The sequence below is a fragment of the Pelecanus crispus genome, chromosome 22, assembly GCF_030463565.1.
Source record: "Pelecanus crispus isolate bPelCri1 chromosome 22, bPelCri1.pri, whole genome shotgun sequence".
NCBI classification, from domain to species: domain Eukaryota; kingdom Metazoa; phylum Chordata; class Aves; order Pelecaniformes; family Pelecanidae; genus Pelecanus; species Pelecanus crispus.
In genome coordinates this window covers 4,293,850-4,311,046 of record NC_134664.1, presented here as the reverse complement: position 1 = coordinate 4,311,046, position 17,197 = coordinate 4,293,850, and the positions used below count along the sequence as shown (strand labels likewise).

The following is a 17,197-nucleotide window of genomic DNA, read 5'->3' as shown; positions in this document are numbered from 1 at the left end:
CTCCATTTCTTCCTTTGGAGACTTCCATAGCTAATAGGGATTTTTGATCTTCATAGCATGCTCCACATTCCCCTTGCTTCTGAGATTATTAATAAGTGAGGTTAAATAGGACAAATCCCTCCCATTCAGTGTTAAGCAGCTGTTTATTCTTTTCACAGCAGACATGAAAAATGCCCGGAGCAGATGGATGCTGTGAGGAATCTGTTCAGGTTGGTCATGCTGTTGTATTAATCCAGACTTCTACCCCCTCTGAAGATATCTCTTGCAGGGATGTCACATCCCTGCCCGTGGGGAGCAATCGATTCACCTCGGCTAAATTGCAAAGGCAGCTGAGTAGCAGCTCCTTTAGGCTATCCACCCCCAAGACACACCTGCCTCTCTGCAGCCATCCCTCCGTCTGCACCCTGGAGCAATCTGGCCATATGTCATGCAAGGGACGGACGCTCAGGTCCTCTGCACCACATCATGTCAACCTGGCTGTTTGCTCAGAGCCAGGCTGAGGGCACGCTTGCAGCAACACACTGGGACACCGTGCTGTTTTGCCTTCGGTTTTATTGCTTTGCTTACACAGGCAGAGGCAGTGTAACACAGAGTGAGAGGGAAGGTCTCGAGTCATGCATAGCTCAGTACAAACTAGGGGTGTGAAGCCCAGGGTTAATAAGGAATTGGACAAGACATGACAAATAGAAAAGCAAAAACCAGAGTGGGACTGGACAAAAGGTACCTCCTCGCAGGGGGCAACAGCCTCACTTAGGCAGGGGCTTGCTTCAGCCTTTACTGCTGTAGTGGCCACTGATACAGAGACTGCAGGAGCTGTTGCTCTACAGTGGGTTGTCTTTGGTGATGAGCATCTTGGTGCTGTTGTGCCGGACAAGACGGAACTTCTGCCACACTGTGCTCCTGCTCCAGCACCTTGGATTCAGGGAGCTGATGGCAAGCTGGGTCATGGCACATTCCCTGGGGCTTGGGATCCCAATGGGGGCTTGCATCCTGCTGTGGGGGCAGCAGCTTCTGGGTCTTGCTGGGGTTGGGGTCCTGCTGAGGGGCCTCACAGATCTGGGTTGTCTTGTTTGGGTCTCCTCCTCGTGTCTCAGAGGGACAATTCAGGTCCTGCTCTGCTGACTCCGTCTCTGGGCTCTGATGATGGTTTGAACCCTGTCCTTGCCCCTCAGTTTCTTGGGCCTGGTGGGTTTTTGGGTCCTGTTTTGGTATCTCAGTCTCTTCAGCCTTATGGGTATTTCTGTCCTGCTCTGGGGTTGCAGTGTCCAGGATCTCACCTCTTTCTGGATGCCCTTCTGGTGCTTCAGTCCCGTCATCCTGTTGGGTGTCCTGGTCCTGCTTTGATGTCTCACCCTCTTGGGTTTGATGGGTGTTCTGGTCCTGCTCTGGTGGCTCACCCTCATGGGTTTGATGGGTGTCCTGGTCCTGCTTTGATGTCTCACCCTCCTGGGTTTGATGGGTGTCCTCGTCCTGCTCCCGTGTCTCACCCTCCTGGATTTGAAGGTTGTCTGGGTCCAGTGTCTCAGTGTCCTGGACCTGATTGTTCACACCCTGCTCGGGGACCTGCTGGTTATGGGAGACCCTCTCCACCGTGCGCGGCCCTGGTGGCTGCTCCCCACCTGTCTTCTCTTGCACTGTTGGCTCTTGACCATATTCTGGTGCCTGGTGCTGCTGGAGTGGCTTGTAACAAGCCTTGGCCACACGGAAAACCAGGCTAAGCAACTCACTGAAGTCAACTCTGCAGTTGCTGTCATCATCCAGGAAGCACAGCACCTTCTGGACGGTTTTGGGGTCCTGGGGGTTCTGTAAAGAGACAAATAGTGTTGGCAAAGCCCATGAAACATTTGCACCATCTCTCTAGGAGCACTTGAGCAGCCTCAGGGCAGAAATCCAGCCCCATGGCCCCCACTACCATTGCTCATGTTGCTCCCCGCACCAAACTGTACAAGCTGCTGGCATTGGGAGAATGAACAGCCTCTCCTCTGCCCTGCAGATCCTGGTCTTTGAAGGCACCTGTGCCATTCCCAGGGAGCCAGGTGTCCTGTACACCTGCACGGGAGTGCATGGCTTTAGGGACCCCGCCGCACTCCCGATCCCAGCCCTGCAGCCAGAAGGCACACCTGCAGCAGGCGCCAGCTGTGGGGCCAGATCCTCACCTCCATTGCATCCGCAAACTCCTGCTCAATGAGCTGCCTCAGCTCCTCTCCGCTCAGGGGGCTGCAGTGGCCGTCGCTTCTGGCGCACATATAGAAAGCAGCAATGATGCCATTGATGTTTTCCTGGAGCTGGGCCATCTCCCTGCAAAACTGAGGCAGCATGTGAGAAAAACACAGACAAAAAGGGGCTTTTTTTGTTTGTTTGCTTGGTTTTCAGATAAGTTACTCTTAAACAACACAACTGGACAGGCAGAGAGAGAAAGAAGAGCCAGAGAAGGGCACAGATAAAATGAAACTGTATAAGGGAAGGGAAAGAGGGAGCAAGAAGGATCTCACAGGAAAACAAATCTGAAAAATGAAACTCAGCTGCAGAGATGACTGGGTGTGAGGACCAGCAGGTGACGGCTGGAGAGGTGAGGGACAGTGAGAGCTGAAAGGCATGGGGCACACAGTAAGAGGCGAGAAAAAAATCCCATTTGGCTTTCTCTGGAGCAGAGCAGAGCTGTGAATGGAGGTCATCTCTAATGAAACATGGAATAATGTAATTCCTGATCTCTCTTTTTTTTTTTTCCTTTCCTTTAGGAGAGTTCAGTAGTGGCAGCTCCAGGGACATCCTCATGGCCAGAAGCTCATGCTTTCCTGCTGGTAGCAAAGTCAGAGAGGGTGAAAAGTCCGTCCAGGCTTACCTGGGTGAGAAGCGGGAGTGCTGAGCCTCAGGAGCGCAGTCTGGTGCAGATCAGCTCTCGGCCGTCTTATATAGAGTTCAGGATCGCAGCCCGCATCTTCCAGAGGAGACTCCCCTTCAGCAGGGTGATCTGAAACATCTCTCACCCAATTACGTTGTCATGCCCCTGTCTTCATTTGTCTCTTTGTCATTAACTTCTCCTCTGATGCTTTTCTCCTGAGTTAATGCATGATCCTTCTTAAGCTTGCCCCACCTGCAGACACACTTCAGAGGAATTTAGCAGAAAAGGCTATTTTTACCACTGGAGGATTTAGTTTAAGGTAATGCCCAAGCAACACAACTCTTGTGTTTGAAAATGTGTTTTGTGAGAAGGAGATCACCAGTGACTGACACGCAGGGAAGGAGACTGCCTGGGAGTGCTTGCATGGTGAATAAAGAGAAAAGAAAACAAAGGAAAAAAATGAAGATATTGTGATGCCAAGATTAATGTGATTCCTTCCAGAAACTCCCTCTCCTGGATCCCGATGGGGAGGTAGGCATCGAGCAAAGAAATCTTTTCAAACACTGCCACCAAGTGGCACTTGGAGTAGGACAGAGGGGTGACATAGCGCGCCCCAGAGCCAGCGAGCAGCTGGGCACTGTGGGCACGGTGGGCTGCAGTCACCCATTTACCAGAAGGGGAAACTGAGGCACACAGCAAGGAAGGGACTTAAACTCCTGCTGCTGTGTCCAGCACCAGTCCCCAATGCAACCCTGTGTCCTGTGGATGAGGCCACCATATTAGTGCCCAGTGGGTTAACTGGGAGCCCCACAGGCCTAAATGTGGTTATTGCTGTTCGCTCAAGAAAATAAATTTTATATCTCCCTACATTGTCTTATTGCCCCCCAGGTGCTCCAAATGCAGTGTGCTGTGAAAGTTGTTTCCTGGGCACTTTGAGTAAGACTTTTAGGTGTCCTCATTATAGCTTTCTATTTTTTCAAGTCCTTTCCTTGGCCAATACATGGTGAATAAGAAAGGCTGGGAAAAAATATCAGAAATCCACATAGCTTTTGAAGTACAAGGTGCTTTGTGCACAGAAAATAAAACACATCCAGTTTTGTATTAAAAAAAGCACTTTCAGGAAAATGCTACTTCATTTCCATGAAATCCTTGCAGGTGTACTGGGAAGGGCTGGGAGGGGATAAATATGGGAAGCTGCAGGATCAGGAGGGCTTTGCAGGTTGTCCTGTCCTTTGGTTGTGTGCTGAATCCTCCTGAGCTCAGGGCTGCTTTTTCTCTGGCTGCTTCTGTCTGAAACCATGCCCCTTCTTTAAGCTGGAGGTTTCTACCACACTGCAGTTTTAATCCCAGGTGCCATCAAGCAGCTTTTCTGTCAGCCTGAGCAGGCAGTGCCCAGAGAGGAGCTATGATCTCCCTTTTGTTTCTGTCTATCAATCTATCAACCTTTCTATCATGCCTGCATGGAAACTCACCACTTTCCTCCAACACGTGGCATGTTTGCTGCTAACCTTCTCATCAAGCTGCAGCGAGGGGAGGGGACAATCACTAGGGGCACCTTGGAGAGGCAGAAGTGTTTAGGGTGTTCTTGCTGAAGTTATTTCTAGTCAAACCACCTGGACCCTGAGCAGGGTGGTTTCTCCTCTTGTAGACAACCAGGTTTATGTTGTACAGGATTTCATACATGCTTTATGAAGCAGAAAAGGTTAGAGGGTCAAATGATATGTGAAGGAATTAAAAGTGCTGCAGACCAGAAAAGAGAAAAACATCACATTTAGCAGAGCTTGCAATAAATCACGTTGAATCCAGGGAGTGGAGGGCAGGTGCTTCTGAGACTTGTGCTAACGAAATCACATGAAACCTCAGCAGCACTGCCTTGAGATCTGTGAAACAGGAGGGGAGGCTTTGCACAGGCTCACACCTGGTTTGTAATGATGCTGGGGGGGTTGGACAGGATTGGGATGGGGCTGGGAGGGGTTGCTCTCTGAAAAGGTCTGGAAAGAAGCTGATCTTCCTAGGAGTTCCTCTACCACAGAAAAGCAACATTTGTGCTGCTCTTTACCCCAAAACCTGCTCCTCCAGTACAGCCAAACTGCTTAATACAATTAGCTCATGATGCCTTTGGCTGAGATAAAGCTTGAGCTCCAATTTCTCTGGTTTTACCCAGTATCAAAAGGGGCTAGCAGCCTCTAAGGCTGTGTCCCACGTGGTTAGAGATTCCTGGGCTCCCCAAGCCCTTCAAGCTGTGCTGGTGCTGGAAAGGCATCGTTAGCGCCACAGCTCAAATTTTGGGGCAGGAGGGGCAGCATCTCACTTTAGCATGATGGATCACTCCTTCCCCTGTCATGCCACCCACACTTGAGAGAAGAATAAATACTTTGGGAGTCTGTGTTCAAAGCAGCCAAAATGCACGTTAATTGGGGCTGGCTTTCCAAGGTGGATTTACCATGGAGACATGGAGGTAAGGTGCATGGTGTGGTGGTGGAGGGAACAAGTCTGCAGCGCTTTGTTTACTTGGCAAACTCCACTAATACTCGCAAACGTTTGAGGTGTATTTGCTGAAGGAGCTCTGTTTTCTGAGCTCACGTCTGCATTGGGGCACTGGGCAAACCAGCTTCTCTGGATAGGCAGTGTGTACTTAAGCTTAGGCTGCTGGTAAAATGCTCTCTGGTTGCTTCCTTTAAGAAGTTTGATTGCTTAATTTTATCCACATCTGTCCAGTCCACCTTTCTTTCTGTTTCTTGGGCAAAAGGATATTCTAAGCACGCTGGTCTGTGCATTCACACGAGGGGCGGCTGCGGGCTGCGCAGCTGCGATGGGTTTGCAGGAGTGATGTGCACCAGGGCTGGGTGAAGCTGGAGGTGACATCTGGCTCATGGCAGCACTGGGACTTTGGCATGGTCATTTGGAGCAAGTTTCATGTCAGATGTGCAGAAAAGAAAGAAAGGTGTGGAAAATCTAAGTATGGTTACACAAGAGCTTTAAAATAATTTAGTAGTTGTTATTACCACCATGGTGATTGCCGAAGATCTACAACTTTGGTCATGGTTAAATTTCTCCTGCTGTATTTTAGTGTGTAAAACTTCAGGTAAACCAATCTCGCCTGAAATTATTTTTTTTTAAAATATAACTAGAAAACTGCTGCCTCCTCAGACAGCCCAGGTTTATTTTCTTCTCTTCTGCTTGAAGACCTTGTGGATCTGGAAAATTGCTCAACACTTGGTTAATGGGGAGGAAAGGAAGAAGCAGATGAAAGAGGCGTTGGGAGGGAAGGGGGCACAGAAAAAGCGTTGCTGGCAGGCAGGGGGGAGTGGTGAGCGTGTCAGGCAGTAATGGCAGGGTCTGGTGTTGAGCTGGTGTTAGGACTTGGGGGTGTTTAAGGTCAGGGGCTCAAGGGGGTGGGAGTTAGGTCAGAGTGGTCAGGTTTCTCAACAAAAAATAAGGCAGAAAATTACTGTTTATTCCTGCATGACTCTGTTCCTGCTCAGCAGGGAAGAGCAGAAGTGTAGGTTAGCACTGATGAAGGAGGGAAAAGTGCTGCACTGAAGGTTTAATGTGAGAAAGCATTTACATATGGGTTTTGGAGGGCTGGAAGGCTTTGGGGCTCGAATGGATGGGGCTTGCTTTGGGAGGTTAAAAGAAAAAGCAAATTCCTGGTTAGTGCCCGCACTCTGTGCAGCCGTGGGACCCAGAGGTTTTATCTGTTGGCATTGCCTTCCTAACACGCCTCCTTTTGCCTCTTCCTCCTCTTGTTTCCTCCTTTCTTTTGCCTGCTGAGAGCTGAGGGCAGTTTACACTGAGGTTCAGGCTTAACTCCCTTTTCTTGCCTTGTTCCATGCACGAAGCAAGATTCCTAAACTTTCCCAGGGCTGGAGCCCATCATACAGAGAGTTTTATCGCTATATCTGTGTCATTATCGGGAATTAAGCTAATTGGAATAAAATGCTTTATTTTCCTATGCTGCCTAGGCATTTCAGCAAGTTATTTCTGTTGCAACCTTCTTTATTGCTAATTCATTGTGACATTAAGAAGTGTAATACATCAGCTTTTCTCTAATACTTGTTTCCACTTTTTTACATGTTAATGAGCATATTTAACATATTTCTTCAGAGATAATTGGATTCTAAGACTCCCTGTGGTAATGCACTGAAAGCCAGCTAGAAATGCCTTTAATATCTAAAAGACTCTTTCTGCATTTGAATAATCCCACAATTAAAATTAGGAATTAATCCCTTAGCTGAAACAAGGCTTTTGAGGATACTTTTCTTGTTTTGAGATAGTTTTAATACATACATTAACTATACTTATGGAGAAGTTAATTAAACCCTTCCTTTGCACTTGTACCCCAGAACTCACAAAGGGACACAGGTATCTCAGATTATCTTGTTCCTCTCACCCATTGATCCTCCTTGTGAAGGCAGGATTTTTCAGTGCTTCATTTCCTCAAAACTTATCCAGCCAGCTGTTTTAATTCAAAACATAGAAGATATCATTGAGTAAATTATTTTTTCTGAAGGTGCAAAAGGAACTTGCAAGTTTATTTAAACAGCTCTAGGTCTGGAAAACGAACAGAAATGATGGCATGTAGCTAGCCAGCGCATAGAGAGCACATATGAAATTCTGCATCTCATTTTAAGCAAATCTTTAGCAATTAGAGATTAAGAATAAAACTAACGTGGAAATAGGGCAGGGAGGAAGATGAGATGAGATTATCCCACACTTAGTGCTATGAAGAATTATTTCACCTCTCTCTGAAGGTACCTGCTTTTCACTGCAAGGAGGAGGACCCCCAGTGAGTCCTTCAACCCAGATGTTTGGGAATGCTGTTAACTGACAGATGATCAAGACAAAATTAATCACACAGCTACTACTTGTTACCTCCAGCCCAGGAGACTCCAAGTCCTGCTTTTTAATCTATCAACAGAAAATGAACTTTGGCACTGCCTGTATGTTCCTGGCCTTTCAACTTCTCCAAGCTCCTGCCTTTCCGTGCCGTGCACCACCAGAGGACGCTGCGTGTGTGCATGCACGGTCACACGTGTGCATGCTTGCTGTGGGTGCCCAAGCCAAGCATGTGCATGCACAGACACACCTGTGCGCGTTTGGTGTGGGCAGCTGGGACGCCATCCCTCCCATCAGGTCTGCTGCCCGCGCCCATACCTCGCTCACATGCGTTCCTTGAGCCAGCCACGGGGCTTAGCTTTGGAAAATCAGCTTCTGGGCAGAGCCCTGACCAAGAACCAGCTTTTTGTGGTAGTGCACAGAGGCTGGGCAGGTGTAGCAGCCTGGCCGCGAGCGCTCCTCTTTGATTTTCTTCCCCTACTGTATGATTCTGGGCTCGGAGCCATTGCTCCTGCCATGTACGGGGACCGTGGCTGGGGATGGAGGCAGCAGCAGTTCGCTCCTGTCACCCGTGCGCCGGTGGAGCTCGCTGCCTCATCCCAGGGCTGTCAGCGGAGGAAATGGGCTGGGATGGGACAGCGTAGTTGGCTCAGTTGTGGTCTCTGCTGGCTCGCTCCACTTGAAAGCCAAGGGTTTGGTGGAGACCTGAGTTGCCTCTTGTGGCTGCGGTGGAAGTGAGTCATGGGCTGCACTCATTTTGGGTGCTCCCCTTCGTGGTGGGGATGACTTTGGTGCCTTTCCCCGTTAGCTTCCTCACTGCCCAGCACATCACTGGGAGAATTTCAGTTCCTTTTGCTAGCCTGTTTTCGGAGGAAGCTGCAATTTTGGGCAATGGTTTAAAGTCTCAGGTTTAGTGTCTTCCCTGGTTGGGGTGGAAAACTGCTGTCTGCTGTCCTGAAAAGTAGCTCTGGCCACCAAGGAGTGACCACAGGAGCATTGAGGGCAGGCGGAGATAACGCAACTAAGAAGTGCTGAGGGGTGGCTGTGCTGCAACAATGGGAGTGTCGTCTAGAGCAGAGGGCGGAAGGGGGCAGAGAGGACATGTTGGGAAACACAACCTGATAGAAAGCCCACCAAAGCCAGACTGGCAGTGTGGTGGATCTGGCTGGGCAAGGTGCCGCTGGGGAGGAACAAGCTCTTGTGTCAGGCTGGCAGCCAAGGACCGGAGTGGGTGCTTTAGGGCAAGATGGAGCTTGCCTGGCGGAGATGTGTATCTGGCGGCGGTATGGCAGCACTCAACGAGGCGAACAGTGCAGGTCTGGAAGCTGCTTGCGCAAGGCTTGTGGGGTGGCAGCAGGGAGGAAAAGCCAGGCAGCAAGCAGGCTGATGCACCTTGTCCTGCACTATGCTACCTGTGCGCTTGCAGGAATGCAACTCCTGCCTGCCCTGCCCACTCGTGTCCTTTTTTCCAGAGATGTACAGACAGGGAAATCACCTGCTTTATTTTTTTCATAGGGGTTCATCTTTCTTTAGCCTGGCTTTCCCAAGAAGTAAAGCTTCTATGCTCCCAATTTTAATATCCTAACCTATTATTTGCAAGCAAATTTGTCACAGTGGCATGGTTCAAGCAAATGCTAAATCTCTACTAGTTTCATGAAAATCAGTAGAGACTTGGTTAATGCTGCTGTAGTAGAAAGGATTAATCAGTTCTCCCTTCATTGGGCTGTTGGATGCAGGACAGACAGTGGAAACCAGGCTCTACCAGTTCTGCCTGTGGCCTGTGTTGTTTCAGAGCAACATTTCTGTTTGTTTACACTGGAAAGGTGAGCACAGGGGAAGGTGTGCTGGGCTTTGGCAGGCTCCCAGCCATTCTCAGAAACTTCTGGCCCGGGTGTACGTTTGTGCTGAAGTTTAGAGCTGTGCCCTGCTCAGAACGGAGCCAGCCGCAGCCTACAGGCAAAAGTCACCTGGTCCTGAACCCAGAAAGATGCTGGATGGGAGCCTGAAAATCAGAGGGGAAAAAAATGGGATGAAGAAATAGGGAATTCAGAGCCAATGTGGCAATGGCTGAACTCATTATTTTTGTTAAATGTTAACATTTTGTTAAATGTTAAAGTCTAGGTTGTGTGTGTTTTGAATAGTTACTTGGATGTGCTAAGGGGTGCTGACCTCTCTGCTTTTAGTAAAGGGTGGGAGATGTTAGTTTTAACTGGACTTCTCGGTCTCCTCTGTGCCTGAAAGACCCTCTGGAGCTGGTGACTCACGCCAGGAGAATGTGGACTCCAGACTGGCACCGCTCACGAGTGCAGACATACAGCAGTTGACCTGCTCTGAAGGATCAGCTTCCTAAAATGACTCACCTGGCTTCATGAAATAAGCAGTACCAGCCTTGGAGTACTGCTTATGGTCCTTCATCTCAGGACCAGCTCAGATGTCTGTATGCAAGCTCTCAGCCATGTTGGCCATGCCTGAGAAATGAGGTCCTTGACTTTTGTTTGCAAACAAAGTTTGGCCAAACGCAGGTTGGATGGTATTTTGTCCTTTCCTTCCTCTCTGTAGGAAAGGGATAAATTACTAGCTGATATGTTAGGAATGCCACAATCACACCTGATGCCTCTTTTCCAGCTGTACCAATTACACTCCACCCTGATGATGATGAGGTGTCACAAGGCAGGAATAATGACAGATGAGTGAGGGGAGGAGACCATGGCGAGGGGAACATGAGAACCGTCAAAGGAATGAAGAGCTGGGGGAAGACAATGAACAGGCTGTTCATGCGTTTTGAGATGCAAACACCGTACTTACCCAAATAACACGGACCATTGAAAAGATCGAGCTGGATCTGGTCCTCTTCCTGCTCTGCTGCTTTACCACCAGCACTGCGGGCCTGGGACTGGGATCAGGGCACTGCAGCCCAGCCACAAAGACCAGCTCTGGCCCAGATTGCTTGAGTGAAGAAACACTTGCTGAAACTACAGTCGATGCCCCCAATAAAAAGGACAAGTTTTTCCAGGTTTAGTTTACGTATAAACCATGACATACTTATGGCCTTGGGTGGACTGTGGGGTCCTTTAAAGAACTAAAGAAATCTTCACCTTGGTCTTGATGAACACCTCCAGCTTAATGACACTTGAGGAAAGGAAACTCACTTCCTCACCTACTGAGCTGCTGCAGTGCTGGAGGAAGTGGCTTGGTCTCCAGGCTTTGTTTTATGGTTGTTGGTAAGCGCTCGGAAGCACCCAGGATGATGCCAACAAACTGAGCATCAGTAGAGGGGTGTCTGGCTGTCAGATGTGCTGGGATGGAGCACACTGTGTTGGCTTAACCATAAGTGTTGCAGTTGCGAGGGGAAGCACCAGCCAGGGCGATGCAAGTGTGTAATGGGAAGGTTTTTTTGTAACTGAGATTATATGGGAGAGCACAACAATTTGTAAAAGACAGCCCAGTAATATGGTGTCAAAAGAGCGTCTTGTAGCAATGTGCTGAGCTTATCTGACTTTGCAAGGGCATATTTAGCACTACAGTAAACAGTATTCCTCTGCTTATCATCTTAGCTGGTTCATCTTTAGTTGTCATTTTTATGTTACTATAGGCTATCCTCACTAATGTTTGATTTATAGGTGTTTCCAAAGTCTAATACTGCAGATCTAATCTAACTCACAGAAGAGTCTTATTACAACATAATGCATGATATATGTAGTTTCAGGCATGGTAATCTGGCATAGTGTTTTGAGAATGATATCTGTTGATTTATTTACTGGGAAAAAAATGGAAACAGCTGACAAACTATTCAGATTCATCAAGATTTATTCCCTCAATCCAATAAGCTGTGATTATTGCTACACTATAAGGACTTGTTTCATCTCTTTGCAAATACACAGAGCGCGCTAACACATAGAGGTATTTTATTTGATGTGCGTATGGAGGCAGAAAAATCCTTTCTAACAGAGGAGGTTAAAGACCCAGCAAACAAAGTGCCATAATCCAGTAAAAATGGCTTTCATTGAGCGGGTATTTATGGATGCTTAGGCTGGTTCTCACCATTTTTCCAGGCTATCCTGAGCTGGATTGAGCTCTTGCAGCAGCAGCAAACTGCTGTATCAGCAAACAGCAGCTTGTGGCCAAGTGCCACCAGGAGCCCTGGATGCTAGCTCCGAGTCTGATAGGGCTGCTGGGCAAGAAATGTCAGATGAGTATCAATTACATGGCAGGCAACTGCAGAAATAATTGGCATACCCTTCTCCCCCTGGTCTTTCTATAACTTTTTAAAAGCTTTATCCATCTACTTCATCAGGTTGCTGCTAATATATAGAGATATAACTCCAGTTCTGGGGAAAGCTGTTACGTGATGAAAACTTAATTATACAGAGTGTTACCAAGTCTTCAACTGGACATTGTGCAACAAAACTCCCATTTCTCAGCATTACTCTTCTCCTGGTGTTTTCTGCAACTTCTTTCTATTCAGTGCTTGCTCTTTCTTCACCCTAAATGCTGTCTGTTATTTTGTATCTCCTTAAAAGTCCTTTCTCAAGCTATGATAAATGATGCCTTTGAGCTCCTTTTCTCAATATTCTCATAATAATTGCAATCGCAAAGACCATTAAAAAAGAGGATAGAAAACCCAAAGGCAAAATCATAACTGAATTTAAGACAGACTATGAAAGTAGTTATTTGTATGTGAGAAGTAAAAAGGTTGAAGATGATGAAACGGGTCTCTGAATGCAATTAATACTTGCATTGCGCTTTTGCCATTATTATTGCAGTTAACATTAGGCAATAAAAATAAGAGCCATAATTAACAGGTGATTGAAAAGTATTTTTTATTCAACATGAAGCAATTTTCTCTCTTCCTTTTACATATAAGAAACCAAGAGACTCGCCAGAGAAGGTCTCATTTATGCAGGGAAGCCTCTTCTTTACTGTGTGCCCCCTCATGCCACTCTTATTTTTTGCCTCGCAGCCAGTTTTGACACCTGGAAAGGCACCGCTCCACGATGGCAGCGGTGCGGGTGTTCAGGCGGAAAGGTGCTCGTGGGGACGGGCGGGCACCGGCACCCTTGGCCGTGCCCTTGGTAGAGCTGGTGTCTGCAGATCCTGTGGTGCCCTGGGGTGCACACAGCTCCGCGGTGCTCTGGGGTGTACATGTCCCCGTGGGTTCTGCGATGCTCTGGGACACGCATGGCTCTGTACAAATCGCGCTTTGGGACGTGCAGGGATCCACGCATGTAACTGAGCACTGATCAGGGCAGGGATCACCAATGATCACACCCTGAGCACAACAGGGCTCCTCTGTGCAGGTCTCGAGCACCTCGAGGGTGCAGGGCTCCACTGTTGAGATTGGGTGCTGCAAGGGGATGTTTTCCATGCAGGTCCCAACTGTCTCAGGGACGCAAGGCTCCACTGGCGAGACTGCTTGCTGGAGGGGGAAGGTCTCCGTGCAAGTCCCAGCTGTCTCAGGGGTGCAGGGATCCACTGGGGACATTTCATGCTGGAGGGGGAAGGTCTTCACACAGGTCCCAACTGTCTCAAGGGTGCAGGAATCCATTGCTGAGGCTGGATGCTGCACAGGGAAGGTCTCCACGCAGGTCCCAGCTGTCTCAGGGATGCAGAGATCCAATGGGGAGATTTCATGCTGGAGGGGGAAGGTTTCCACGCAGGTCCCAGTCTCAGGGGTGCAGGGCTCCACTGGTGAGGCTGTGGGCTGGAACGGGAAGCTGGTCCCTCCCTTGCTTTGAGGGGGGTCACAGGGGATTGCTGCCGGGCACACGCAGGCACCCACACACAGAGGTGTGCAGGAGTCCCAGGCAGCTGTGTGCTCGGGGCAGCAGGCGTCCCCGGGCATGGGGACAGCAGGAGGTGGGCAGGTGGGCCCAACCTGAGGGCAAGCATCCAGGCAGGTGGCTGCACCCTGACACGGGCAGGGGTCCACCTGGAAAGTCTGCTCAGGACAGGGATGCATGTCCTGCACAGGGCAGGCATCCAGGTCCACCGTGGCACAATGCGATGGGCAAGGGTTGGTGTGTGCAGCCTCCCCCGTGCAGGCAGAAGGGGGCAGGCAGGGCAGCTTGCACTGGGAAGACATCTTTCTGCACTGCAGGCAAGCCTGAAAGAAAAAGAGCAATTTGGTGTCTCCTAACCCAAAGCATCAGACATTTCTTTTTCTTGGCTGGTGAATTCTTCAGCAAGGTGGTTGCTGTTTGTTCCACAATTTGGTCATGAAATAAGGAATAGAGAGAAAATTTGCTGTGTTGTGGTTCCCCCACCCCCAAATTCTGCAGCCACTCCTTATGAGAAGAAGTTTGGTCATTCTGTTTTTCTGTACAAACTTCCAAACTCAGCTGTTCTTATTAAAATCTGTTTTCAGCCAAACAATTTCACCCTAGCAGCATTTTCTTGTGCAGATAGCAGTGGATTTGGTTAACATTTTCAGCAGATTTATAAGCTCCAAGTCAATCCCCTCTCTTTTCCAGACATTTTCTCCTTGTCCTGAAGCTCCCTTGCACGAGAATACCCATCTTGCAGCAGCTGCAAGAGGTGCAGCTATCACTGTCCTACCTTTCCCATCGCTAAAAGCAGCAACAGGCTAGACAGGTAAAAGAAAGATGTAGCTGTTCAGGTTTACCGTGAGGCTAGGCACTCTTACCTGGGACCTTGGCCGCTGCCGTACGCGATGCTGCAGTCACTTCACCGCTCAGACGATAACTACATGCACAGCAGTTTTGGCTCCTGCCTGCCGTGTAGGCGTTCAGTGAGCAAGATGGTGTTTTATCCCTCTAAATCCAGTGCTGAGACAACAGGAAGAATTTTGCAAAGCATCCATGGGAATTACAGCAAAGTAAGTGTGAAAGAAGAAGATTATTACTCTTTCAAACCCTTATCACCAAGGACGCGTGAGAGCAAATAAACAATTTCCCTTATGCAGCTGGTAGCAGTAATCTATTTCAGCACATAGTAGAAAATTAACACCAGCAATAGGCTTAGATCTGTACAATCCCAAAGATACTTACCCAGCTCAGTATCAGCAAATAAAGACGGCGAGCAGACACGGCAACTTTAACCTGGGATCTGCCTTGTATATTCAAGAGCCTGGCCTCCGGAGATGAGGTGCCCCAGGCACACCGACAAGCTACCCCTTGCTAACCCGGACCTGCTCCGCCTCTGCCCTGTGATGGATTATTTGACTAATTATTTTAAATGAAAACCGGCTATTTCCGCAGCTGTAGCATAAGCTCAAGTGAGCAAAGATGGCTTGTGAATTCACATGTCCTTTCAGTGGGGCTGACGTCAGAGAAGAATTTGGGAAATGAATGGACTCTCAGCTTGCTCTCAAATAGTCAGCCAGTCATGGGTCAGTTTTTCTGTGGCGGTAAAACATCCTCCAGCCCAACACATCACGTGGGCCATTACAGACAGGATGGGATGTGGGATCTGGGGGATTCTTTTATTTTTAGCCACATCTGACCTCTTTCTGTGACTGCCACCGTCCTGTTCAGAAGTGGTGCTGCTGGTGGTAGTATCCTGACGTGCTTCTGGAAACTCTTATATCATCACTGGTCTCATGATGTTTTGCATTTTCTCCTAAAGCCCTGACTCAACATAATGCTACTCCATCGCCATGATGTTGCCTTTATCCTTATGCAGGTACACCCCTGAAGAGCAGACGGGCGATAGGAGCAGTGACTACCACCCTTTTTCCTTCAGCCCACTGGTTTACCAAAGTCAGCTGAATTATGTTAAGGGTTAATTCAAATTTCTGTGGTCAGCAGCGTACTGGCAACCCAAGTGGTCACAAATCTCAGATTTATTAATTTCGACTTAAATAACCAAAAGCCACTACATTGGACACCACTGTGCTCAGCAGCATGGACATGCATGTTTAAAGGGAGAATAGTGTGTAGACACAAGAACACACCTTTGTCTCTGGATGATGTATGCCCTCGTCTCTGCTTGCAAGTAATACTGGTTCGATGCTTGTGTCACCAAGTGACTTAAGGCTAGTTTGGTGCGAGCAGAGAAGGAAGTTTCAGTCTTTGATCTCTCACAGGCAATGCACTTGTTGGCTCTCTCTTCTAACGAGGGATTTTCAGACAAGAACATCTTTACTTGACCGCAATTGTGGTAGGCAGAAAGTGGCGACTCCATGCTGTGGCAGTCATGCACTGTTCACTATCTTTTGTGAATGGCATATGTCAGTCTCGGTTTATCCTGCTATATGATAGAAATGTGCACAGCAAACCAAAAAGGGCCACTACCGCAGACACTGTGGTTGGAGCACCAAACACAGATGGTTCATCACCCTGGAGCATTACTGCATAGAGATTGGCCACCGCAGGAGAAGTCCTGGAAGGAGCCTAAGTGACATTGAAGATCTTAACACAGTGTGAAGCCTTCCCTGGCTGCCTAATTGCCAAAATCGTAACAAATTTTGGTTATGCTGGCATACTGCACTTGGTTGAGGAGCAGAGATGTTATGAAGCTGCCCAGAAAACTTGGGTGCTCCCATGTGCTGGGCTGCACTCTCCAGTGTACCCCAGCAGTTACAGGGGGGTGAGTGGTCCCCTCTGTCTGGCCCATGTGAGACCACATCTGGATGCTGTGTCCAATTTGGGGCCCATGGTGCAAGAAAGTCTCCAACAAACTGGAGTGAGTCCAGTGGAGACTACCAAGATGGTCCAGGAGCCTTGAGAAGATGATGGATGGGGAGAGGCTGAAGGACCTGCTCACCCCGGAAAGGAAAGGACTTAGGGGAGATCCTGGGGCCCCTTTCAGCTGTCTAAAAAGATATCTAATTGAGAGGCTCTTCTCAGAGGTGCCCAGAGACAGGGTGAGAGGCAATGACTGCAAGTTGCAACAGGGGAAATTCTGACCGGATTATCGAGAAAAATTCTCAGGAGGGATATTGTGTGCTAGTAAGAGCAGTCAAACTTGCACAGTAGAGCAGAACAAAGCCGCTTACAGGGTCCTATCCCATCTGTAATCCTGGTCTGTATGGCTGTCTCGGGGGAAGGGGCAAGAAAATGTACCAAATTAACTTTTATCCAAACAAAGTTTAATCCCAAGGGGGATTGTTTCCAGGCTGTATCATCAGTTCTTTGTTCCCCATCCCCCATAGGAAATAGGTGGATCAGGAATTCAGGCTTGCAGGCAGCAGTCATAGTGTCGCATGTACCACCTCAGTAGCTAGGTTTCATTAAAAATTATAATGTAAGCAAGTAATTTGAGGATTGGAGGTGGAGCAGGTCTGGATTATTAAAAAATTTTATTTCCATACCCCTGAGGTGTCTCACTTCCGGAGACATGGACACTGAAATCATATAAAAGGATTCATATTGTAGTGTTTCTCAAGCCATTTTGGTTTCGTTTGCTAGTTGCTGGTGGTGAATTGGGTAAGTCTCTCTCAGCTTACTGGGAAGTAGTGTAGTGGTTGGGGTTATTTAATTTTTAAATATTATCTGCAGAAGCAAGTTAGAAGACTTACGAGTGCTTCTGCTTAGTGAGACTTGTGTATGGTACTTA

At 48.3% G+C, this 17,197-nt stretch overlaps 1 protein-coding gene across 1 annotated transcript; it reads right to left on the bottom strand.

Moving 5' to 3' along the window:
- Positions 1–774: 774 nt before the first annotated feature.
- Positions 775–2,939, bottom strand: LOC104030498 (uncharacterized). The gene is made up of 3 exons (XM_009482221.2): positions 2,842–2,939; positions 2,157–2,304; positions 775–1,803 (listed from the first exon to the last, which is right to left on the bottom strand). Exons 2-3 carry the CDS (start codon positions 2,292–2,294, stop codon positions 775–777), a joined length of 1,167 nt encoding a protein of 388 aa, XP_009480496.1. The 5' UTR covers positions 2,295–2,304; positions 2,842–2,939.
- Between the last annotated feature and the right edge of the window lie 14,258 nt (positions 2,940–17,197).